This window comes from Molothrus aeneus, chromosome 20 (assembly GCF_037042795.1).
Source record: "Molothrus aeneus isolate 106 chromosome 20, BPBGC_Maene_1.0, whole genome shotgun sequence".
Classification (NCBI taxonomy): domain Eukaryota; kingdom Metazoa; phylum Chordata; class Aves; order Passeriformes; family Icteridae; genus Molothrus; species Molothrus aeneus.
In genome coordinates, this window is record NC_089665.1 from 1,275,031 (window position 1) to 1,301,025 (window position 25,995).

General features: G+C 52.9%; 1 protein-coding gene across 1 annotated transcript in view; it reads right to left on the reverse strand.

The window, feature by feature from the left end:
• GALNT17 (polypeptide N-acetylgalactosaminyltransferase 17) overlaps positions 1-25,995 on the reverse strand; it is a 252,120-nt gene that overhangs the window by 156,016 nt on the left and 70,109 nt on the right. Inside the window, exons 3-4 of the mRNA XM_066563263.1 lie at positions 13,581-13,747; positions 886-1,060 (exon numbers count right to left, since the gene is read on the reverse strand). Of these exons, the coding sequence (XP_066419360.1) occupies positions 886-1,060; positions 13,581-13,747 (342 nt within the window). The remainder of the gene's footprint in view (positions 1-885; positions 1,061-13,580; positions 13,748-25,995) is intronic.

A 25,995-nucleotide genomic window follows, 5' to 3' on the forward strand; every position in this document is an offset into this window, starting at 1 on the left:
CACACACACGAAGGGAGGGAATAGAGAAGGATTACAAGGAACAAGGGCAGGGAAAAGTTCTCCTCATACATTCCCACCATGCCATTCAATGTAGAAGGAATCCTGGAGAAGGATTAGCAAGGCAGAGGACCTGTGTGCCATTCTGTAGGGACACATGAGCACAACAAACCAGAGGACCTGTGTGCCATTCTGTAGGGACACATGAGCACAACAAACCAGAGGACCTGTGTGCCAGTCTGTAGGGACACATGAGGACAATAAGCCAGAGGACCTGTGTGTCATTCTGTAGGGACACATGGGGACAATAAGCCAGAGGACCTGTGTGTCATTCTGTAGGGACACATGAGGACAGTAAGCCAGAGGACCTGTGTGCTATTCTGTAGGGACACTGTTGTATTACACTAAATAGTTATTTTGTTGTTTGCACTGGGTGTTTGGTAATTTGCACTCTTCACATGATTTGTATCCTATGGCCACATGGTTTCCCTCTTTTTCCCCCCCAGGTGTCAGCCCTGGTGGTCTCTCCCCTGGTTTACCTCTCCCCTCGCCCCTTCCCACTTGTATCCCATTGGTTGTGGTCCTCCTCTGCCCCCATTCCCTAGGTATAAAAATCTCCTGCCATGAGGCAGTGCCCTCTTTTCCACCTGGGGAGTCACCAGAGTGTGAGGTGTCTCCTCACAAGTCAATAAACAGAGGCCATTTGTCCCCACATGGAGAAGAGCACTTCTGATCTTCTGCTTTCACCCATGGAAGATGGTGTGGGCTGGGGTCCATAGCTAGCTGGATTGCACCCAAACAGCCTGGCCAGACATGGTTCTTACAGGACACAAAAGGAGAGGTGTTCCCCTGGCTAATGCCCCCCTCAGCAAGCCCCTGAGCACCTACCAGCCAGCAGTGAACTCCACGTGGGCATCGAAGAAGCCGGTGACCTGGCCCGTGGCAGCCTTCCAGCCCTCGATGCGGGCCCGGATCAGCCCTTCCCTCTTCTGGTTCCTCACCACCTTGACCAGCCCCGGGTAGCGTTTGTTGACGTACTCCTCCAGCGGCGCCTTCAGCTCCTCTGGGGACAGGGACACACAGCCCGTGGGGTTGTGGTGTTACATTTTAGTTCAATGGTTTGCTCTGTCTCACCCCTGGAAAATGTAGGGTTCATTCCAGGCCTGTGACCCTCCCCTGCAGGATCATGGATCTGTAATCCCACTGGCCCAAATCTGATTCATGCCCACCTTGAATCTCCCTGTTAGGCTGTGCCAGGGAGACCAGAAGCTCTCTTGGCCCTTTGCTCCCTAGGCTTTCCCTCTCTTCCCTCCCCTTCCCTCCCACTTCCTCCCTAGTTGGGTTGTGATTTCATGGTTTACCTCAGAACCTGGTCCCTCCCCTGATAATTTCCTTCCAGGTGTGTCAGTCACTTCTCCTTTCCCCTCCCTGACCCCTCCCAGCACTGTCTGTCAGTCCTGGCATTCCAGAAGGGCACTGAGTGATTGGCAGATCCAAAGGATGCCCTCTATCCCTGGGGGGCATTGGGCCATCCAGGTGTCCTTTGTCCCTTTGTCCCTCCCCTCCTGTACCTGCTTGGTGGCTCCCTGCCCCTTCCCTCCCCTCTCCCCGGGGTTCAAAGGAGCAGCAACCACGGGCTCAGGGAGTTCTGTTGGAGCTGGTGCTGCATTCAGAGGCCTGAGGGCCAGAATAAAGCTCTGGATCCAAACCCTCCGTCAGAACCGACTCCTTTCCTTCACCATGGCCTGAAAGCTTCTCCAACAGAGGGAAACCTGAGGAGCAGCCCCTGTTATGGGGGGAAGCTCCATCCCACCACCACCAGAGCTCCTGCAGGCCTGGACCTGTCCCCACGTGCCCAGCTGCAGCACCCAGCCAGCCAAAAGTGTCTGTGGGGTGAAACACCACACACCCAGGCAGCCAGGCAGCCAAAAGTGTCTGTGGGGTGAAACACCACACACCCAGCCAGCCAAAAGTGTCTGTGGGGTGAAACACCACACACCCAGCTGGCCAAAAGTGTCTGTGGGGTGAAACACCACACACCCAGGCAGCCAAAAGTGTCTGTGGGGTGAAACACCACACACCCAGCCAGCCAAAAGTGTCTGTGGGGTGAAACACCACACACCCAGGCAGCCAAAGGTGTATGAGGGGTGAAACAGCACAGTTGCCGCTGTTTGGTTCAGCAGCGAGGGCCAGACAAGCTCAGGCAGGTCCCATCCAGCAATATTGGTAATATTCCAATACCCCCTTCTCCCTCAGAAACCACACTGCTGCCAGGGGCAGGACCCCAACAAACCCTCATCTATCAGCACCCTCAGGAGCTGAGTGGAGTCTCCTTGCCTGCCTGCTGCTATCAGTGAACACACAGCTTAGGGGGGTCCCAGGGACCCCCCTCAAACAAACTGCATCCCTGTGGGACAGGGACACAGCTCCCAGCTGGAACAAACCCACCCTGGGGCACTGGGGAACACCCTGCACCCTGCACTGAGAGACACAATCAATCCCCTGGGCTCCAGCAATGCTGGGCTGCACAAGAGGGACCGAGCACAACCCACACAGGAGGGGCTCAAGGTGGCCCAGAGCCACTGAGGAGCCCGTGGGCCACCTCAGATGCTTACAGCCCTGTGCACTAAAAGAAATGGAAATGAAACATAAAGATGGAAGGTCATCACCCATGGCCAGCATTCAGCAGCACTCTGAACTCCTGATGGAGGCTTGAGGTGAAAGCACTGCTAGAAATGCTGCAAAACTCACCCAAAGTGACTCAAATGATATCAAAACCATGTCTGAGCTTCACTGCCCTCTTCACTCAGCCTCACCACTACAGACTTGGCACTTGCTGTTTGTTTTGCCACCAGAAAAGCTGAAATTCCCCTTGCTTTTGTGAGGGCATGAAAGGGATTCTGGCTTTGTTCAGAAGATCCTCCCACCACGTATCTGGTGTTCAGTGCACCTCATTGCCCTGTGCTGCTCTCCCAGGCCTGTGTGAGCAGTGCCTGAGACCCTCAGGGACCTGCAGCCCTCAGCAGCACAGAAATCCTCCAGGGTACAAGATCTGAGCATGAAAGACCCAGAGGGCTTTGAAGGTGGAAGCAGATGGAAGGTTACAATAAAGGATAAACACCAGTGTGTTTTTCCAACCCTTTGGAAAAGTGCCAGCTCCCTGCCAGAGGAGCCTCAGTCCTTTCAGTGCCTGTTGCACCAGCTCAGTGCTCAAAGGTCTGCTGGAGAGAGGAGCTCTGAAAGCTCAGCAAAGCCACTGGGCACCAACACAAACTCTCAACTCCATGAAAGCAGCTCCTGAGAGTATCTTTCATCCCTATGAGGCTTCAGGACTGCAGAAAATGAAGATATGATCCGTGACCTCAAATTATAGTCTACTACCCTTCACTGCACTATCTTTCTCTCTCCTGGAATAAAAATAAAGAGGAGGGAAAAAAAGTCACCATTAATCATCCACATGATAAAATCCTCAAGACACACGAGCACACGTGGGGTCCCACATGAAGGAAACACACAATGGAGAGCAAAGGAGTAAACAGCAAGTCTCATCTGCTTTGAAATCTTCAAAGGAAAAGGATTTTCTGTTCCCTTCCCTGCCACGCCTCCACCCAGGCACAGCAAATGTGCTTTCTCCACGCTGCCTTTCTGGGACGCTTCCCTCACATCTCCATTTCCCCAAAGTCTCCTTTCTCTTTTATGCTGAAGTGGGAATAAAAAGAATAAAGCAAATGAGCCCCTTCCTCAATTCAAAGCATCTGCATCACACACATCCATAACTCAGCAACTTCCATTTCATGCTGAGCCACTCAGAGCAAAACCAGGATTTTATGGAGGCAACAACTCTCCCCAATGGTTTTAGGGAGACAAAGACACCGATTTTTTAGACAGATGAAGCCCCACAAGCCCAGCACTTGGCATCTCAAGTGGCTTTGGCAGCAGGTAAGTCAGTAATGCAGCAGACCACCACTGCACCAGAGTGATTAAAACAAATTCCACATTGGAGGTGGAGTCTCAGTGGAAGGAAAACCTGAGAACTGCCCTGGGGAATTGTCTGAGCAGCTCAAAGCAGAGCAAAGCTGCAGTGGAACAGAGGAGCTGTAATGTCACAGCTCACAGGCAGCACAGGCTCAGCCCTGGGAGCCCCCTGTGCCCAGCCCTGGGTGGGACAGCAGCTCCTCAGAATGTCCCCAGAATGTCCCCAGGCAGCCACAGCCACTGCCTGCTGTGTCCTGGTGCCAGCAGGGGCACAGTGACCTGGGGGGAGCAGGGGCCAGAGCAGCACCTGTGCCATGGCACCAGGGATGGGAGGGGTGCCCATGGCTGGCACCACCCTGACCCTGCTCACTGGCACAGGCAGGGCCTGTCCTGCCCACAGTGTGTGACACAGGTGTCCCCAAGGGCCTCTCCTGCCCACAGCTGGGACACAGGTGTCCCCAAGGGCCTGTCCTGCCCACAGTGTGGGACACAGGTGTCCCCAAGGGCCTGTCCTGCCAATAGTGTGTGACACAGGTGTCCCCAAGGGCCTGTCCTGCCCACAGTGTGTGACACAGGTGTCCCCAAGGGCCTGTCCTGCCCACAGTGTGGGACACAGGTGTCCCCAAGGGCCTGTCCTGCCAATAGTGTGTGACACAGGTGTCCCCAAGGGCCTGTCCTGCCCACAGTGTGTGACACAGGTGTCCCCAAGGGCCTGTCCTGCCCACAGCTGGGACACAGGTGTCCCCAAGGGCCTGTCCTGCCAATAGTGTGTGACACAGGTGTCCTCAAGAGCCTGTCCTGCCCATAGTGTGTGACACAGGTGTCCCCAAGGGCCTGTCCTGCCCACAGTGTGTGACACAGGTGTCCCCAAGGGCCTGTCCTGCCCACAGTGTGGGACACAGGTGTCCCCAAGGGCCTGTCCTGCCCACAGTGTGTGACACAGGTGTCCCCAGGTGCCCTGTTCCATAGTGTGGGACACAGGTGTCCCCAAGGGGCTGCTGCCCACCTGGAGCAGCACCCAGAGAAAAAAGCAGTGCCCACAGTGGGAAATGCAGTTCCAGGCCCTCTCTCCAAGGCTTTCCTGCACAGCCTCACAGGGATTGCCAGGTTTGCTCCCTGCCTCTGTTCTGTTCAGGCTCAGCCCACAGATTTTGGGGAGAGCTGACATTTCCTGAGCTGGGCCAGCCTGACCCTTCTGAGCTGTTCTGCAGCTCTGGGAGGAGAGGGCACAGAGCACAGCCCTGTTCTGCTGTGATCAGACACATCCCTGGCACTCAGAGGGGTGCACTCTGTGATCAGACACATCCCTGGCACTCAGAGGGGTGCACTCTGTGATCAGACACATCCCTGGCACTCAGAGGGGTGCACTCTGGGTTTCATTTCCCAAAGCACCCAGAAGTGCAGGAGTGGAAAATCCATTGTTGGGTAACAAAAGTGAAATGCCATTCTCCAGGAATCCCAGAATGATTTGGGATAAAGTTCATCTCATTCCACCCCTGCCATGAGCAAGGACACCCTCCATAGCCCAGGGTGCTCCAAGTCCTGTCCAACCTGGCCTTGGACAATTAAATTCTCTGAGAAACTCCTGTCCAAGCATCCTGTGAGTCCTGGCCTGGGTGAAGCAGCAGGGCTGATGTGGCTGTGTGGAGAAGCATCAGTGGGAAGCCCAGTGTCTGCACAGCTCCTCTGCCCCTGGGGATGCTCAAACCTCTGGAAACCATCACTGACTCCCAGATCTCATCCCAGTCCAAGTCAGGTGAAGTTATCCCTGATTTTACCCCACATTTCTCTCAGCCAGCAGTCACTGAGTGCCCTGCACTGTCAGAACACCCAGCTCCAGCCTCAGCACCTGCAGAGCTGCTGCTGACCTTGAGGCTGCTCACCTGTCAGCTCAGGAAGTGTTTCCTGCCCAGCTGCTTCACAGCAGGTCCCAGCTGCACCAGGAAGGTTGGGTGATGAGGTCTCTGGTGTTGAGATGCCCCTTGAGGTGGCAGAAAGTCTCTTTTTCCCAGCCCCATGACTAAAGATGTCAGGATTGAGTCGATTCTCATTCTCAAGGTTGTTTATTTTCTTTTATCTGTTCCATTCTTTCTCTGACCTGCTGAGATCTGTCCAGCAGGTCGGGTTGTGGCACAGTCCCTGCCCTTGGGGTGCTGTTGGCTTTTTATACTTTTTATACAGTTTATAAGAACTGTGTGTGCTTTATTTACAATAATTTCCCAATACCCATCACCTATGTTAGACAGTCTGGCTCTACTCTAAACCAATCCAAAAGTGTCACCATCACAGCAGAAGATGGAGGACAAGAAGAAGGAGAAGAAGGACAGAACACGCCCAGATTCCTCCATCTTGCTTCCTGAACCCCCATTCTAAATCCCCAAAATTCTACTTTTCCACCCTGTGTTAAATTCACTCTCATTCTACTCAAACTCCTGTGGCTTGTAACTCTTCACACAAAATTGGGAATTGTTTCCATGGGCTAAAATCAAAGGCACAGGTGTTTGTGACTCTGTGCCAAGGTCTCTGAGCCCCTGCCAGGGTCTGGAGTTCTCCAGGGCAGCCAGAGCAATGTCCTGGGTCCTGACAGCTGGGAGGCCTAGAACAGAACTCCAGGGGTTTGTGACTTGCACCAAGGGACAGCAGCAGAGAGCAGCTGTCACACACAGGGGCAGCCTGGCCCTTGGATCTGCTCCTCCCAGGACTCCACACAAACTCCAGCAGGGACAAAGCCCCTCCAGCTCAGGGACTCGCTGCCATTGCCAGCCCTGCCTGGCACAGGGCTGACAGTGACAACATCCATGAGAGCCTGAGCCAGGATAACCAGCCTGGTGCTCAGAAACTGGGACTCTGCATCTAAAGAGGTCAGGAGCCAGGATGGGAACAGAGCAATGGCCCCCAGCTCCCCTCCTGCTCCCTGACCAGGGGAGCACTCCTGAGGATTCCTCTGGTGCATCCACAGGGGCTGCACAACCAGGAATTCACTCCAATCCAGCACTGCCCTGCAGCCTGGAGACTCCCTTCTCTCCTGCACCCCATGGCTCTCCTCCCTCACACACTCAGGCATCCTCTGAGGAACTGGAGCCTCCCTCAGAGCACAGCACCCCTGTTTATTCAGGATGCACTCTGGAAGGTTTGATCTCTGCCATTGCTTCCCAACAAGATTTGCAGAGAGAAATGCTCCTGGAAATGCCAAAAGGTTCAATTTCAATCCTGCCTTTTGTTTCCATCTGTGCCTATTGATCTGCCCTGAAGGGCAAGTCCAAGGAACTCAAATCCTATGGACCTGTTGCTCCATTAAAAAGCCCAGCTGCAATGACTTATGTTATCTGTTACAAACTGTTTTGTCACCTACACGAGCTGGAAAATGGAGCTGCAGGGAAATGGAACCACCTGGTGCCAAGTAACTCCACCATGGACATGAGCCCATGCAAGCACAGAAACATCCACTGCTCCATCCTGTCTGAGGCTGAAAGTGTGGCTGGGGGTGTGTGTTCTGTCCCCACGTGTCAGAGCTGGGGCAGTTCTCTGCTGTTCTTGGGGCAGTTTTCTTGATCTCTCCCCCAGCCAATCCTCCCTGCAGGAGATCTCTGCTGTCCATGGCCACTGAGTGTCCCTGCAGGGCTGATCCAATTCCAGCATCCCATGGGGAGATGCTGCGCCCAGGGCAGGAGCCAAGCATTCCTACCTGGATCCAATGGGAGCCTGGCACAGCACAGCAGCCTTTGCCCAGTGCATTGCCAGAGGAGCAGCTTCTGCTGCCCTGCATGGCCAGAGGGAGCCCAGGCCCATCTGCAGCAGCCCTGGAGCTGCAGAGGAAAACTCCCCCCTTGTGCAGGATCCCTGCTCCAGCAGAGCCACAGCTGGCACTGCAGGAGGGCTGAGCCCCCATGGGATGGGGCTGTGCCACCCCCTGACACACAGGGGACAGGGACTGCTCTCACTCTGGCAGTGGTTTGTGGGTTTTTTTCTGTACTATTACATTTGTATTTTTAGTTTTCCTAATAAAGAACTGTTATTCCTCTTCCCATATCTTTGCCTGAGGGCCCTAATTTCAAAATTATAATAATTCAGAGGGAGGGGGTTTACATTTTCCATTTCAGGGGAGGGTCCCGCCTTTCTTAAGCAGACACCTGGCTTTTCAAACCCAGACACATCCCCACCCCAAATCCTGCCCAAACCTCTCCACATGCTGTGGTAGCCCCCAGAACTAAAGGTGGGAACTGCCTGTGGCCACACAGAGAGAGGAGCAAAGACCAGCAGCAGCACCAGAGAAGCTCAAGGATTTACCAAGAGCAGGGAATTCCTTGTGCAGCACTGGCCAGGTGTCCTTGGGAGAGGACCACACCTCCACACCCCTAAGGAAAACATCCTTGTGTTTGCCAGGCTCAGCTGGGTGGGAAAAGCCTACAGAGGCCAAGGTGTTATCAGAACCATGGAGGGTTCAGGGCTGGGAGTGCTCCAGGGCCATGGGAGACCCCAGGCACCCCGGTCCCACTTTGTCACCTGCCTGAAACTCCAAAGCCATCAGGGCTGGGATTTCTGCAGGAAATCATTAAAGCAGCTCCTTCATAAAACAGGCAATAAATACATGTGAACACTTTTCAGAGAGACTCAGAGCCAGGGGAGTTTCTGAAAGTTTTTACCTTCAGCTGTACAAGAGGAAACTGTGACAGTGGAGCAGGGCATGAGTCAGCTCTCCCAGGGAAAGCTGGTCCCAGTCAGGGCATGCAGCTCCAGCCTCTGCTCACTTGGTTCAGCAAAACCCCATAGAGAATCAAGAATACCCTGAGTTGGAAGGGACCCAGAAGGACCATGGATCCCAGCTCCTGTCCTGCACAGACACCCCAACTGTTATAGCTGGATAATGAGATGATTGGCTCTCACAATTAAAAGATAACTATTGTGTGAATATTAAGAGAAGCTTTAGTGATGTACAGTTATGTTAGTGTAGTTTAGATGTCCTCTGTTCTCCCCACAGTTCCCTTTCCCCCTGTATTGTTGCCATCAGACAGCCTGGGCTGTCTGGCACAGGTACAAAGAAGCTGCACAGGTGTCCCTTGCACGGGGCAGGTGGGAATGGAAAAGCTTGGGGTGCTCAGGGGGTGGGCATGGCAACACCTGAGCTCCAATGCAGGTACAAAGCAGTCTGCACTGATAAATGGCAAAGCAGAGCTGACTGACAGACTTTGGGAGGGGCCAGGGCTGGCTGATGCAACCCCAGGGGTATAAAAGACTGAGCATCCAGCTTGAAGATGAACTGGCCATGTGGTGTGCATGAGGGGCAGCTCCCAGTGCTGCAGCTTTTTCCTTATGTAGCCCTTTGCTGTATTTTTGTTAAGGTTTAATAAACCTTTTTAAATTTTCAAAGTGAGCAGTTGTCTCTCACACCAAGAAACCCACCCTGTGCTGCTCTGCTGCTCTCCTCACAGAGCCTCAGAGCTGGGCACCAGTGGGACAGCCCAGGTCAGCTCCAGTGAAACAACACCCCATGCTCAGGCTGCATCAGCTCCTTCTCTCAGCCTGAGTTAAACACCCCATGCTCCAGTTAAACACCCCATGCTCAGCCCTGGGAAAGGCTGGGATGTGGCTCAGCTCCTGCAGCTCCCTCTGAGCACAAACACCCAGGCAGCTCCCAGGAGATCGAGGCACAGGTGCTGCTGCTGCTGGAATGAGCACAACAAGGAGGGGATCCCTCGAGTACCAGACCCAAGTAAATTACAACCCTGAGCATGTCTCCCCTGGTGGAGCCAGCTCCTTTAAACAGCCTTTTATCCAGAGGGTGTCCTGTATTCCGAGAGGTTTGCTTTTCAAAGAGATGTTATCCCAGATTAAAAACGCTAAAAGACACAACAACAACAACTTTAAAAAAAAAGCAGGTGATGATTAAGCAACAGAGTCAGACAAAGTGTGCAGCTGTGAGATAACAGAGCATCTCAGGGGCACGTGGCTGCATCCTCCCCCAGCCAGGGAACCTCGTTATCACTCCCAAACACAACCTGCACACTGCCTTTGGAATTACAGCCCTGCAACAAGCACAAACAAAAGCAGCCTCCAAAAGAGTCTTTATGAAGTGTAATGTGCAGCTCAAGGGAGAAGGGGGTTCAAGCTACAACTCCCCAAGCTTGCTCCTTCAAGGAGGGATTTTTTTTCCCTGTTACATTACATTGGCATCTTTTATCTATTTACAGCTCAGACATAAAGCATCAGAATGCTGGTGTTCATTAACTTTAATCTCTCACTGCACACTTTTGTGTTGTGCTGTGCTGTTGTACAACAAAGCTGAGAGCGGGGAGTGTCTAATGAGGCTTCAGAAGCTCTTTGTTCCAGCCTGAAACCTCACAGCAGCACCAGGCTTTGCTCCTGGCTGTCACAGCTCTACCTGGAGGGCACAGAGCCAGGTGGGCAGGGCAGGTAGCTCTTGCCTCCACCCCTGGGGCTAATCTCAAAACTTGATTTGGAAATCTCTGTTAATATTTGGTGCTTTGTTCTTCAGTTACCCAGATTTGCTGTGGTTCCTCTTGCCCCCTGACAAACCCACACAAAGCCCAGCCAGGGACTGTCCTGAGCCTTCAGCAACTTCCCCAAAGCTGCTTCTGGTGACCCAGGGGACAGCAGAGCTCTGGGCTTGGGCACTGCTCCCTGGAGCCAACCTTCTCTCAGGTTACACAGCTGAGCCTCCAAAGGCTTTTCCTGGGCTGCAGCCACAGGAATTGTCCCTCACTCCCACACAGCTGCTCCCACAGAGGCTGAAGAAATTCCTTCTTGTTCAATCACAGCCTCCAAAGTCACACCCACACAGCCCCATCCTCTGCCTGATCCTCCAGGATTCATCTCTAAATCTGAGAGCTCATGAGGCACTATTTTCCTGTAATTATTTTCCTGTAGAAGCCAAATCTATTTATTATGATGACTTTGTTTGTAATATCCAAAGCATCAACTCCATGATGCTGCTGTTGCTGCTCAGAATGATTGCCCACCATTAGTGGGAACTCTGTGACAATGTTATTGCCATTAATAATTCCTGGCTGTCACTGCAGCTCCTCCAGGATGCTGAGAGGGAGCACATGGTCCCAGAGATACGTTCTGGTTTGTATAATTTCTTTTACATGGGAAAAGTAGATTATTACACGCTTGGGAGGAGCTCTTCATAAACATCTGCCAAGTTACCTCATTATCTTCCTTCAAATCCCTCCTTAAAAATCTCATTTGTCATGAGGCCTGCAAAGCCTCAGCAGCAGAACACTGGCATTATTAACTCACCCTCCTAGCTGATGACACCACCTCAGCCCTCACCCCACACTCCTGGTGCACTCAACATTTCTGAGGCCAGAACTCCTCAGGGATGTCCAACCCTCAGCACAGCCCTGGGCCACCATGAGGGACCCTGGACACTCCTGATTCCAACCAAAGCACCCTCGGGGTGGGATGCAGCCTAGCTGTGCCAGGAGGCTGGGATTTTCCCACCTTGTGCCCAGGATGTTTGAACTTGTCCATCAGTCGGGGCCATCTCCCTGCCTCTCCCTCCCTGGTGCTGTACAGCACTGCAACACAACCCAACACTGCAAGCCAACACTGCAACACAACCCCAACACTCCAACCAAACATTCCAACCCAACCCAACATTCCAACCCAACACTGCAACACACAACCCAACACTCCAACCAAACATTCCAACGCAACCCAACATTCCAACCCAACACTGCAACACACAACCCCAACACTCCAACACAACCCCAACACTCCAACACAACCCAACACTCCCAACACAACCCAACACAACCCCAACACAACCCAACACAACCCCAACACAACCCAACACAACCCCAACACTCCAACACAACCCCAACACTCCAACACAACCCCAACACTCCAACACAACCCTGGCAGTGTCCCAGGCCAGGCTGGACAGGGCTTGGAGCAGCCTGGGACAGTGGGAGGTGTCCCTGCTATGGAGGGGTGGCACTGGATGGGCTTTAAGGTCCCGTCCAACCCAAACTTTTCTGGGATTCTGTGAAAGCCCAGAGCTGGAAGTGCTTGAACACAGTCCAAGCTTTGGGCACCCCTCTGCCCCAACCCTGCCAAACCCCAGGGGTGCCCTGCCATCCCACAGTGGGTACAGGATCCCACCCTGATCCTCACTGCCAGCTGCAGCTGTGGCCTTGCAGACAATTTAGGAAGGATTTGTTTTGCTGTCCTGTGCTTTTCCAGTGTCTCCAGGGCACCTGGCTCACCATCAGCCTCACCCTGAGTGAGGAAGAGGCTGTTCAGAAACACATCCTTTTTGCACAGAAATGAGGGAGAAGCTCAGTGATTATCACCAATGGCTTCTCTTTGAAAGAGTTCTTCTCTTTGCCCCATTAATAGGATAAAATTTGGAGAAGGAGCCTCTCATTCTGGTATTTCAGGTGCTGGGCACTGTGGGATTCCCCAGCAGCACCTCCCCTGCCCTCCCCTTCACAGCTCTGAAATCCCACAGCTTCACCCTGGCACCATCCAAGCCCCTGCCCTGGAGCTGCTGTGGTTCCCACCTGCCCTCCTGATTCCTTTACTGATTAGAACTCATCAGCTTTCTGTGGTGCTCATCACTGTGGTGTTTGAGTGCCTGTGTTTGCAGCCTGAACAGCTCACTGTGCACCAGCTCCTCTCCTCACAGGCAGAGCTCTCAGCTCCTCTGGAAATGAGCGCTCCACACCCTGCTCCCTGCCCTGCTCTTCCCTCCAATCACAGCATCCATGGCACTCCTGCATTAATTTTTTTTCAAATAACATTAAAAGGATGAAAACACAGCACAACTGAAGAAGGCAGTAAACAAAGTCACTTAACTATTTGCTGTCCTTCACAAGGATTTTAACTGCCCTGATTATATTGTCTGAGTGGATATTGGGAGGAAAAAAAAGAAGATTCTTGGAAGAATTTGAGTCTGAAAATGCTTCCTTCAGTTCTGTCTTATCAAAAGCCAGAAGGGAAGGAATGACAACACTGATTGAGAGCAGGTTGAACCAAAGGACACCTGTGTGTAATGTGGGAAACCAAACATCCCCTCCAGGCTGTGGCAGGACCTGACCTGGATGGGTGAGCTGGGATTATTTCCTCCTCTTCATCTTTCCTGTTCCAGAACTCAGGGAATGAGGGTCCCTGCAGAGCACCAGCCATCTATAAAGCCTGGGATGGTATTTTACAGCAGGGAAAGTGAGGCACACACAGAGGAAACATCTCAGTTAACACCCCTGGGAGGTGCCAGAGCAGAAATCCCTCTGGGCTCCAGGCTCTTGTCCTGGCAAATATTTAGAGATGCCTATCTGCAACAACCAAAGTTATTATCAGAAACAAGGACACCCTGAGACCAGAGCTCCTGGATGGTACTAAAGGGAAAGGCCAGATGGCTCTCTGCTTTCCTTCACCCTCCAGCTCCCAGCTACATTTTCAAACAACTCTCTCGGATTTAACTGTGCTTTGACCCTGCTCCTCACCAGAGAAGCTGCAGAGAGTTTTGTGCCAGCAGCACACCCACCCCCTCACCCCATGTGCCCTTCCCCAGGAACCCTCCAGGAGATTGCAGACCAAACCCAGCCCCTCCTGGCCAAGCTGGAGCTGCCAGTGCTGCTCACCCTCGTCGCTGTTGTCGTCCACCAGGATGATCTCCTTGAGCAGGGGGGCAGGGGTGTGGTTGACGGCGCTGTGCACCGAGCGCAGGATCACCGACAGCGCCTCGTTCACAAAGATGAAGATGATGGAGATCTGGGGCAGGTCCTTCCCGTATTTCAGCTCTTTGCACCTGCAGCACAAAGGGCAGAAGGGTCAGCAGAGGTCACAGAGCAGCATTTCCAGCCAGGCACGTGACAAATGCCAGGGTGCCACCTCCCAGCTGTGCACAGCCAGGGATCCCCAGTGCAGATCCAGCCTCGAGTCGCTGCTGCTGGGGAGAGAGCACAGCAAAGCAGAGCAGCCCCAGGCCCATCCAGAACTCACCCTGTCACAGACATCTTTCATGAAAAATCCTTTCCTTAGGATTTTTCCTCCTAAGAAGCTGAGAGGCCTCAGGAACAAAATGTAACCAATGGTTATCTGCTGCTGTGGAATGCAACAGGTGCATCTGGGATTGGGCTCATGTGGTTGTTCCTAATTAATGGCCAATCACAGTCAGCTGGCTCAGACTGTCTGAGACACAAACCTTTGTTATCATTCCTTCTTTTTCTATTCTTGGCTAGCCTTCTGAAGAAATCCTTTCTTCTATTCTTTTAGTATAGTTTTAATATAATATATATCATAAAATAATAAATCAGCTTTCTGAAACATGGAGTCAGATCCTCATCTCTTCCCTCAACCTGAGACCCCTGTGAACACGGTCACACCCACCCCACCTGTGTGTGTGGGCAGATAAGCAAGAGTGGCCTCCAGAACACAGCAAATGCCTCCAGCAGTTCAAGGGAAACTCCCCAGTCCCACTCAGCCCCAAGATTTACAGGTGCTCAGAAATGAGCCTTGTTCTTAAACAGCACTTGGGATTTTTCCTCCCATTTGCTTTGGAAAGAAATGAACATAAAATGAGCCTTGGTTAAATAGTCTCAATAAATGTTTTTGCTCTCCCAGCAGATACTCCTGAGCACACTCCTGGCTCTGAAGCAGTGCTGTGACCTGGTGTCTTTGCACTCCACAGCCAGGATGGTCAAACCCAAACCCTTGTGATCACCTCCCAGGTTTCAGGAATCATTCCTGAACTCGGGCACTGTTTGGGGCTGGCTCTCTGCTCACACAGACTCCAGAGCAGGACAAAAGCAGGAGCTCCCAGGTTTGCACCAGCACCAACCCTGGCAAGCAGCAGGTCCATGTTCCATGGACACACATGGACAGAGGGACATCCATGGAGCAGGGCTGGGGCAGCTCAGAGGGAAGGGGTGTTCCAGGTGCCCCCAGCTCTCCAGGGAGCACAGGGACACTGATATTTCCCTGCCACGTTTATCTCAACTAGACACCTCCTCTTAACAGAGCAACTGTGCAAAGCAAACACTCAGACCCTGCAGGGGGCACTCACTGTGGGTCAGCAGTGCTGGGACAGCTGAGGCTGCCCATGGCTGCAGCCCCCACACCTCCCTCCTCACCTGCACCCCCAGGAACAGCACCCTGCCCACTTCAACCACTTCCAACAATTTAATTCAACTCTCCAGCTGCCCCTACAATAAATCCAGGTGGGGCAAGGACAGAAGGAGCCTCCCCACCCCGTCCCCACATCCCTCACAGATTAGACAGGGAACAGGAGCAGAGTTCCCAGAATTACAACGAGTGTGCATGGAGCAAACCCTGCCCAGACAAGCAGAGAAAGACCAAAGGCAGAGTGACATCCCAGCAGCTCCTCCACTCCCCAGCAATGCCTCTGCATTTAATTGTCCTGGGTGTTTCTTAGGCAACAGCAGGCGTTCTTCAGACTCCAGAATGAGACTTGGAGACAAAGATTTCCACGGAAACAGAGTTTTCTCTATGGATCTTCTTTAGTTAAACAAGTTTGCTGGGTGACAACATGGTTGTGTTTCGTGATTTAATTATTGCCTACCCTACAGCAAGCCAAGAGCTCAACAGAAGGGAACCAAACACTGAAATGGATATTCCAAAGGGAAAATCTTTCTTTAAAATGAATGAAAGAATGGTCATGATGGGGCAAAGTGACAAGTGACCCTGAAATCCTGCCAAGAAAGTCAAACTAAACTGATTCAGACATTAAAAACAGCTTTTGGTTGATGTTGATACCTGCTCTGGTGAAGTCAAGGCTGTCACAGGAGCAGGAATGTTTCCTTTTAATCATTGCTCACCTCTGGGCAGCCTTCCCCCAAGGAATGCTGCAGGGGATAAAGAGCTCAGCCAGTGATCAAAGAGCTCTGGAGGCAAATCCAAACCCAGCTCTTTGAGGCTCATCTCCTGCTCATTGGCATTCTCCCTGCAGCACTCCTAGCAGGGCTCTCCCTCCCCAAGGCCAGCACAGACGGACAAGGATCCAGGGAGAGGAGATGAGCCTGGGAGGGAGGAGTGGGGAAGGCCAGCCCACACTGCTGGGGCACAAAGCTCCAGTTCTCCAGAGGCAGGAGAGGCTTTGCACCAACACCTTGCTCTGGTGGCTTTGGCTCCCACCCCAGAGCTGGGGAAGCAGCAATTTTAAACCAAATTAACACCAAGGTTGTTGTACTCCTCCCACGGGGTCCCTTCAGTGCTGGTGCCAAAAGCTGTGGGGTGAGGGATGCTCTGCCACAGCCTGCAGCTCCACGAGGCTTCCTCCATGCACAAACCAGCAAATATCCTGCAAATGTGCAGGAAAACACTGGAGCTGTCCTGGGAAGGGAAGGGCAAAGGGCAGAGCAACACTTGAGCTCAGACATCACTGGGAAGGCCAGGGAGAAGCTGCAGGAAACTGGGAATGGTGAGGGCACGGGGTGGGGAGTGCTGGGCTTTGGCTTGTTGGGTGGTTTGGGCTTTTTCTTTTAAACATTTTCCATAGAAAAAGGCCTGATCTGGATGCTTCATCCTTCAGCCCATGTGCAGGCAGAGGCACAGGTGTGACTGCCTCACTGGGGAGCACTCACACCCTGCAGGGGCACTCACTGTGGGTCAGCAGTGCTGGGACAGCTGAGGCTGCCCATGGCTGCAGCCCCCACACCTCCCTCCTCACCTGCACCCCCAGGAACAGCACCCTGCCCGCTGAGAGGCTGCCTTTTCAGCAGGGTGGGTGGGCACAGGGTGGGAAATCCCTGCTGCCTTCAGAACTTCAATGACAGCCCTGAGGAACAGCACAGAGAATCCAGCACTGACCCCAGGTGCCAGCAGGAGCTCCAGGGGCTCAGGAAGAGTCCCAGGCAATGCACCAAACGTCAGCTGAGACTCCTGACACCCCCTGCCCACAGTTATCCCCTCAGCCCTTGGCTGTGTGCCAGCCAGGGCCCTTGGAATTCAGATCCCAGGCCAAAATCCTTCAAAATTCAGTGAGACCTTAGAGCCCCTTCCAGTGCCTAAAGGGGGCCCACAGGAAGGCTGGAGAGGGAATTTTTGCAAGGATAAGCAGTGATAGGATAAGGGGGAATGGTTTTAAGCTCAAAGAGAGTCATATTGGGAATGAGGAATTGTTCCCTGGCAGGGTGGGCAGGCCCTGGCACAGGGTGCCCAGAGCAGCTGGGGCTGCCCCTGGATCCCTGGCAGTGCCCAAGGCCAGGCTGGACAGGGCTGGGAGCAGCCTGGGACAGTGGGAGGTGTCCCTGGGACAGTGGGAGGTGTCCCCCTCTGGGACAAGATGGGCTTTAAGGTCCCTACAACCCAAAGCACTTGGGATTCTGTGATTCTCAGGTTTTATTTCTAACACCCAGCTCGTGCTGTATGTGGCCAGCCCAAAGCAAGTCTCATTCCAGAAGTTGAATGCTCAGGGGAACACTCCCTGCACTTGAAAACTTCTACATTTAAATGAAATACAAGGGTCAGACCACCACAACACATTCCAGTGTCAGTGATTACCTACCCCCAGCTGAAGCCCAGCCCATCATCAGATGTGGAATTTAGCCCACATTCCTCATTCCATCAGTCCCAAAGGCTGCCTCAGAAGGTTCTCCCTGCCCATGGAGCAGGTGCTCTCCAGCCACGTGCACATCTGCAGGTGGCCCCAGGGCACAGGTCCTGCCACACCTGCAGGACAAAGGTGGGGAGGCCAATGGGCCAGCAGGGAAAGAGGCCACAGCTTAGGAGTCCAGGGAAAACGTCTAAAGGGAGAGCCACCATTGTTGGGGTGAGGAAAAAGGCTTCTCCCAGCATGCCTTGCTGTGACATGCAGATTCCATGTATCCCATTGGCCCTTCCCCTTGGCTCCACCCCTGTGTCCTCATCCCATTGGCCCTGGTGTTCTGCCCCACCCCTCAAGATCCCCATATAAACTCTGCTTTCCCTGCTCAGCAGCTCTTGGTCCCTGGACCCTTTTGAGGAAGGAAGAAGCTCAATAAAGCTCTCCCTAGAACCCCACATGCAGACCCCTTGTTCTGCATCTCCTGGGTCCCAGAAGAGCTGAAATCACCCAGGGTGAGCACAGACCTGCCTGTGCCCCTAAAGTGTCTTCTTCAGAAAGGTCCCAGCACCCACCATGACACAGAGGCACTGGGCCAGTCTGCAACAAGTCCTGACAGGAGAAAACTGAGGGAGGCTGCAGGGGATCCCTCCCCATCCCTGCTTTGTAGGTGGGAAACACCCCCCTGAGCACAGAGCACCTGCCAACATCTGGAAATGAATCAGTGCAGGTCACACCATTACATTTTGTCCCACTAAATCCTGCTCTCTCCAATTAAACTCAGGCTGGCACCTGCTTGTAGGATTTATATTGAAATATCATGGATCAGTAGTGGAAAGAAAGAGCCACCTCACAGTTTTGTCTCTCCTTTAGATCAATGAGGTATCAAAGAGGCATTTTATGTCCCATTAAATCATGCTTGAATATGTTTCATTAAATCATGCTCACAAAACTCTCCAAGTCTGAGGAGGCTGGGGAAAAACTGCCCATGTTCAGCACTGGGTTTAATTTAAGGACCTTGCTGAGGTCTCATTGAGAAATGTTCTTGGCCTCCAACAGGGGGGAAAAACGGGTTTGCTCTGTATTGGTCCAAGGCTCAGCCATGAAGGGAGAGGTGTAGATGGAGCTCAGGGAAAGGCTCTTCCCGCAGAGGCTGCTGGCACTGCCCAGGGAATGGGCACAGCCCTGAGGCTGCCAGAGCTCCAGGGATGCCCCGAGTGGGATTGTTGGGGTGTCTGTGCAGGGCCAGGGCTGGACTGGATGATCCCTGGGGCTCCCTTCAAGTCAGGATATTCCAGGACATCTTTTGTCACTTCAGAGTAGACTGTGGAGCTGGGGACTGACAGCAGCCCCTGCATAAAACAACTCCCAACATCCTCCCCAGCCCCTCCTGCAGGGACACAGAATCTGGGTGGGTGCAGAGGTGACACAACTCCTGCACTGTGACCACCACCACCTTTACTGGCTCCCAGATCTTTATTCTACATAAAGCCCAAGTCTGCAACATGAGAACCTGCAAGGAAACCCACCAAACAAATGTATTTACAGAGAACATCTTTTCACCTGGTTTATGTAAGACAAAAAAAGTCAAACAAAGGAAGGCTGACAAGGGGAGCTGTGGAAAGAGGAAGCAGGGCTGAGTTTCTGCTGAACAGCTTGGCACACATCAGGCTGGATTAATCAAGTCAGCCAAATTCAAAAGACAAAAAGCATAAACCCCAGCTCTGCTCCAGCTCGTGTTTGCCTGCTGCAGAGGCTGCTTTGAATCCTCTGATCGTTTGTTTTCTGCTCAGCACACAGCTGTAAATCCACTCCTCAGAGCAGGCAGCGGGATTAGGATGTTTATTGTCTGTCTCAGTAACAGAAAAGGGATATCCCAGCATTTACTGCCTCATGATCCCTCAGCAGAAAAATCACCTGGAAATCACAACAAACACTCCTGGAGCACAGAGAGGCCACAAAGTGGCAGCTAACATTTACAAAGCACCTCTTGCTGCCCAGTGATTTAACAAGATCCATTCTACCACTCAATTAACACCTCTCACCTGGGGCACAAAGCCATTTCCATCAACCACCTGGAACTGCCCTGTCTGGCATCAGCCAAACCCCAATGGTTTCCACACCTTCCCTTCCCAACATAACCCATTGATCAACACCAATAAATGCAGATAAAGGACAGCCTGGAGTGTGGACTGTTCCTAGACAGCAGAGGCACTGCTTGGCTTCAAGGACTCTTCACTCCTTGGCCTTCAGATCGGGGATGGGGACTCCCCCCCTTCCCTGGGCAGCTCCTTCCAAGGCCTGACCCCCTTTTCAGTGAGAAATTTCCTCTATATCCAATCTAAACCTCCCCTGGCCCAGCCTGAGGCTGTTCCCTCTCCTCCTGTTCCCTGGGAGCAGAGCCACAACAACTGTGCATCCCTCAAAGCCAGGGCACAAAGGACACCCTGTGCAGTGCCCATGTTCCACACAGGCTGGAACAGGAGCCACTCAGGGTGGGCAGGCCCTGCTCTGCTTTGGAAAATACACCCAGCAGAAAAGGTCAGTAAAATAACAGCAGGGAAACAGCAGCCTGCTCTGTGGAACACACAGTCCCTTGGCCTGCCTGGTGCCTGGCACAGGCAGGGATGGCAGCACCCTGGGAGATCACTCTGGGGCACACAGGACTGTGCTGTGCCCCTGGGAGCAGGGGCAGGAGTGGAACTGCTCTGTGCTGCTCAGGAAGGGTCTGAGGAGCAGAGTCTGTGCTCAGACTGGCACAGAACCTGAGTTCTATTTCATAACTACAGCACCATCAGCTCCCATGCTGCACCATCCCTCATCTTCCCAGGGGTGCCCCCCAGGGCTGTTCAGGACACAAATGTCCCCCAGAGCATGAAGGGGACATCTCTACCTGTCCTTCTGAAATGCCACCAGCAGCAACCACCATGGAGAGGGCTGAATCCCCCAGGTCTGCAGAACACCCATGGCTTTAGGGCTCTGTGCCCCAGGTTTGCAGAACACCCATGGCTTTAGGGCTCTGTGCCCCCCAGGTTTGCAGAACACCCATGGCTTTAGGGCTCTGTGCCCCCCAGGTTTGCAGAACACCCATGGCTTTAGGGCTCTGTGCCCCCCCAGGCCTACAGAACACCCATGGCTTTAGGGCTCTGTGCCCCCCAGGTCTGCAGAACACCCATGGCTTTAGGGCTCTGTGCTGCTCCCTCACCCTCTGGAGTTATTCCTACAGCTGCTGATGGGGTCCTGCTGCACCCCTGTCCAGCTCTGTGGGATCAGCCATCACAGACAGCACACAGGGAGAGTCTGACACAGCAATCTGTGCCAGCTGGCACAAAATGGACCCAAATCACAGGATCACTGAGTGGGGTTTGGCTGGAAGGGACCTTAAAGATCATCTCAGCCCATGCAGATCCTGTGTGCCTGTGGGAGAATACAGGGCAGACAAAGAATGTGGTGGTTCTGACTATGGACAGCACGCCTCTATGAAGTAGATCCTGATGATGGGTTCTCCAAGATTTCCTCCTCTCCTCCATATCAGAGTGCCAGATCTCCCTCCCTCCTCCCCCCACCCCCACCTTTATTTCTAATTCTGAGCACCCAGGAGCTCCCCAGTCTGGATCCTGACTTATTAATGATTTCTCTTTTGGCCATCACACTAAATAAATCCAGCTAACGTGCTTATCAGGAGCTTATCCCCTCCTGACATTTCAGTCTTGTAGCAGGCTCAAGAGTGTGAATATTTAAACAGGCAAATATTCTTTTGATCAGCAGAATAAATGAATTGTTACTTCCTGTCCTTAAAAACACTGTGGACATTATAGAAGTGCTCAGCTATGTTGGCACATCTTCCACAGGGCTGTGGAGCTGTTCCTATAAAACATGGCTCAGGAGCAGAGAGAGAGTTCCACTCACACATATTTAAATCCCTTTTCTACAATGAGCTATGGAGCTGCCACATTAGAGCAAGGGTGTGTGAGACACAGCTCGGTCAGAATTAGTGCACAGGAAGTGAAATTCTCCCCAGAGTCCAGAGATTGCTATTCCAGAGCAGCAATTCCAGAGATTGCTCCTTCAGGAAAACACCTTGCAACTGAGTCACCACTGCATCTCTCAGTGCTGAGGTTCCCAAAACTGAGAGCACTCCTCAGATGGGAAGTACCAGCAATGTTACCCCATTCCAGAGACAGAGGTCAGGACTCCCCCTGTGTGTGGTGCAGGAGCCCACAGTGTGTCCCTGTCACCTGGCACAAGGAATGACATCCACTGTGCCCAGTTCTTGCACAGAGCCCCTGGCTCCTCATCAGCCCCAAGAGGACAAGGCAGGGCTGGCCACAGCCTCTGCCCTGCATGACCAAGCTCCAGGGTCTCCCCATGGCCACATCTGGCCATCCAGAGCACAGCTGGGGACTCCCAGTTTGACAGGTCCTCAGGAGAAGGAGGCTGCTGTCCCCTTAACCAAGGCAGGAGGGATTAAACACAAGATGTTGAGGTTATGATGCTCAGGATGGAGGGGTCAGCCCAAGGGGACAGGGGGTCAGCAGGGCTCAGGAGTGGAGGCTGCAGGTCCTGCTGCCTGGCTGCTGCCTCTCTCTCTTTGCAGGCAAGGTAGATTGGGCAGGCAGGAAATTCAGGGGCATTTTTGTTCTCTGTTTGTTTTAAAACAGTGCCCTGCAAACAGAGCTGAGCTCTGAATGATGTCCAAACAGGCATGGAGTGAAGGAGCAGCTTTGCAAGGGCTCTCTGCAGCATTTGACAGCAGCACAGCAGAGGCAGCAGCACCCTGAGCTCCCCTGCCAGGAGCAGCCCAGGCTGGGAGACAAGGGCAGCTCAGAGCCCATCACCATGGGCTGAGCAGCCCCTGTGCTCCAGCAGGGCAGGGCAGGGCAGGGCAGGAGCCCTGGATGTGCTCACAGGGACAGACAGACAGGAGCCTGACTGTGCTCACAGGGACAGACAGACAGGAACCTGACTGCTCCACAGGGACAGACAGACAGGAGCACTGACTGTGCTCACAGGGACAGACAGACAGGAGCCTGACTGTGCTCACAGGGACAGACAGACAGACAGGAGCCTGACTGTGCTCACAGGGACAGACAGACAGGAGCCCTGGATGTGCTCACAGGGACAGACAGACAGGAGCCCTGGATGTGCTCACAGGGACAGACAGACAGACAGGAGCCTGACTGTGCTCACAGGGACAGACAGACAGGAGCCCTGGATGTGCTCACAGGGACAGACAGACAGGAACCCTGACTGTGCTCACAGGGACAGACAGACAGGAGCCCTGGATGTGCTCACAGGGACAGACAGACAGACAGGAGCCCTGGATGTGCTCACAGGGACAGACAGACAGGAGCCCTGACTGCTCCACAGGGACAGACAGACAGACAGGAGCCTGACTGTGCTCACAGGGACAGACAGACAGGAGCCCTGGATGTGCTCACAGGGACAGACAGACAGGACCCTGACTGCCCCACAAGGACAGACAGACAGGAACCTGACTGTGCTCACAGGGACAGACAGACAGGAGCCCTGACTGTGCTCACAGGGACAGACAGACAGACAGGAGCCCTGACTGCCCCACAAGGACAGACAGACAGGAGCCTGACTGTGCTCACAGGGACAGACAGACAGGAGCCCTGACTGTGCTCACAGGGACAGACAGACAGGAGCCTGACTGCCCCACAAGGACAGACAGACAGACAGGAGCCTGACTGCCCCAAATGACAGACAGACAGGAGCCCTGACTCTGCCCTACAGGGACAACACCAGGTCCTGGCCACTGGCAAGGGCTGGGTGCTCCCAGATGGAAGGCACCAATGTCAAACTGTAAATTAACAGGGAAATGTAAATTATCTGTAAGTTGTAAATCACCAGGCCATGCTCTGAGAGCCTCTGTTGGAGGCAGCTGCTGCTCTGTAGCTGCTCATGTAGGTGCAGTCCTGGACAAGGTAACTCACAGACATCTCATCCAAGGCACAACCAGAGCTCCCTTCAAGCTCAGGGAAGTGACACTGCCACTGCCAAAGGACAGTTTGTTCCAGCCCTCCATCCCTGGTATACTTCTGTCAGGTATAACACACTGAAGCTGGTTTTTGGGAAGGTGAAAATACCTTCTTCCTCCCCTGATCAGACACAGCCCCAGGCTGAAGGTTCAGACCAACAGCAGTGAGGGAAGGGAGCCCTTCATGTCCCAGCCAGGGACTCCAGGGTGACAGTCCTGTGGGAATCCATAAAATCAGAGGGGTTTGGGAAAGCTGCAAAAGGCAGGCCCCAGAGACAGCAGAACTGTGACTGGAGCTAAGCAGCAGCCATGAGATTGGGCAGCAGAAAAATTATTTAAAAAGTAGAAAAGCAAGGACAAATAGAACAATGGTCTGTGTATTAACACTTGTCTAGAATAACTCCTTAAGCTACAGAACAGTTTATCTAGTGAGATATTAGGGAGTTCTAAGCTTAATAATGGAGCTCTGTGCATTGTGTTTTAAGGCTCACAAGCAGGTATTGTATTCAAAAGAAGCAAGCATTGTTTAACCAAAGGTACTTGTGCTTATAGTGCTTGGATAGAACTACTGTCAATGTGCTTCTGCTTTGTGGGATTGGGCAAAAAACTTTTAAAGTGAGTTGTGACATTGAGTTCTGTGTCTGCTGCCTGGGATGTGAGCTGCTGGCATCTTCCCATTGCCATAACCATGGAATGAGGTTGATGCTGGAAAATAAAACAGCTCAAGGCAGTTCCCAGCAGTCCTGTCTTGTTTATGATTTGTACAGACCCCAGCTGGGGATAAGTCCCAGCAGCAAATGCCCCAGGTGTGCTCAGGCAGGCTGGGATGAAACTGGCACTGCTGGAAAGCTCCCTCTCAAACTGAGAAGGAAATCCTTGGTGCAGAGCCTGAGGTGGGAGTGTTTTACTTGAACAGATCTCACTGGAACCCAGGAGTTTGACACCCCCAGGACAGACTTGGGGCAATGAAGAAGAAAAGTGGCCACCACTTGTGCTGCCTGGAACAAGGTGGAATGATGCCACTGCTGGAAGAGCTGGCATAAAAATGATGAACTTAAAAGGCACAATGGACTTTTAGAGACAGCTCTTCTTCTTTGTGATCACAGAGCCACGCTGCTGACGGCTTTATGGACTGGAAGATGAAGAGGTTTTTAAACCTTTCCCATTAGGTACAGACATCACTGGATAAGTTTGTTTAACCTCTGCCAGATTTGGATCAGCCTCAGCAGAGGGGTGTCACTGAGCCCTGTCTGCCAAATTTCTGCATGGGGAATGTCACACAGGGAGGGCTCTGCCATCCCAGCAAATGTCACACAGGGAGAGCATCCCAACATCCCAAAACTGACACCAGGGAGAGCTCATTCATCCTAAAATCCTGGAGCTGTCTCCAGAAGAGCTCTGCCACTCCAAAATCCTGGAGTTGGCACCAGGGAGAGCTCTGCCATCCCAAAATCCCAGGGCTGGTACCAGGGAGAGCTCATTCATCCCAAAATCCTGGAGCTGTCTCCAGAAGAGCTCTGCCACTCCAAAATCCTGGAGTTGGCACCAGGGAGAGCTCTGCCATCCCAAAACCCTGGAGCTGACTCTGGAGAGAGCTCTGCCATCCCAAAATCCCAGAGCTGGTACCAGGGAGAGCTCAGCCATCCCCAAATCCTGGAGCTGACACCACCAGAGGCCAGCCCAACCCAGGCTGCTCACCAGGGCACACTGACACACTGGTGAGACATTTGTACTGCTGTGGGTGGAAAAGAATAAAAATGAGTCCCAAGCACCATCAAAAGGGTGAAAAGCAGCAGATGGGACTGATTCAGATCTGCTTTCCCCCTCAAATTCCAGTGTCAGGTACAGTTAACTGAATGCAATGAACTGCCCAGAAATACTGGTGCCCCTTCATGTAGGGGACATTGAGGATGGAGAATGAACAAAGCAAAGACCTCACCAGCCTTCACTCCAAAGTGCCACAAGGTTCCCTTTATTCCACAGAGGAAGCTCCACACCAGCCCTGCTGCTCTGTGGAGGGATTTGCTCCTGTGTGGCTTTTCTGCTGTCCCAGGTGACACCTCCACCTCTGCCAAACAAAATACACAACAGACACAACTGGGGGACAGAGGGGACCTGCTCAGAGCCCCAGCACACAAAGGCACCCAGTTGAACCCAGTGCAAAACTGCAACACCATGAAACACCTCCCAGCAGCTAGGGAGGGATCCAACCCAACACAGCCAGTCAAACACAAGCTGAATTATCACAAGGTTAAGGAAAAAACCACCACAATTAAAAATACTCCAACTTCTCCCTGTCCCCTCATAAAACCCCAAACCAAAACACAGTCAGTTTTTAGGGACAGGCTGGAGATGCCCCACAAAGGGGGTTTACATCCTTTTTGTTGTGCTTGCCTCCTCCTGCAGAGACCCAAAGGACAGCAGCCACAGCTCCCTGCCACAGACACTTCAGGAACCTTCCAGAGCCACTCCAGCCCAGAGCCCAGGATTTGGG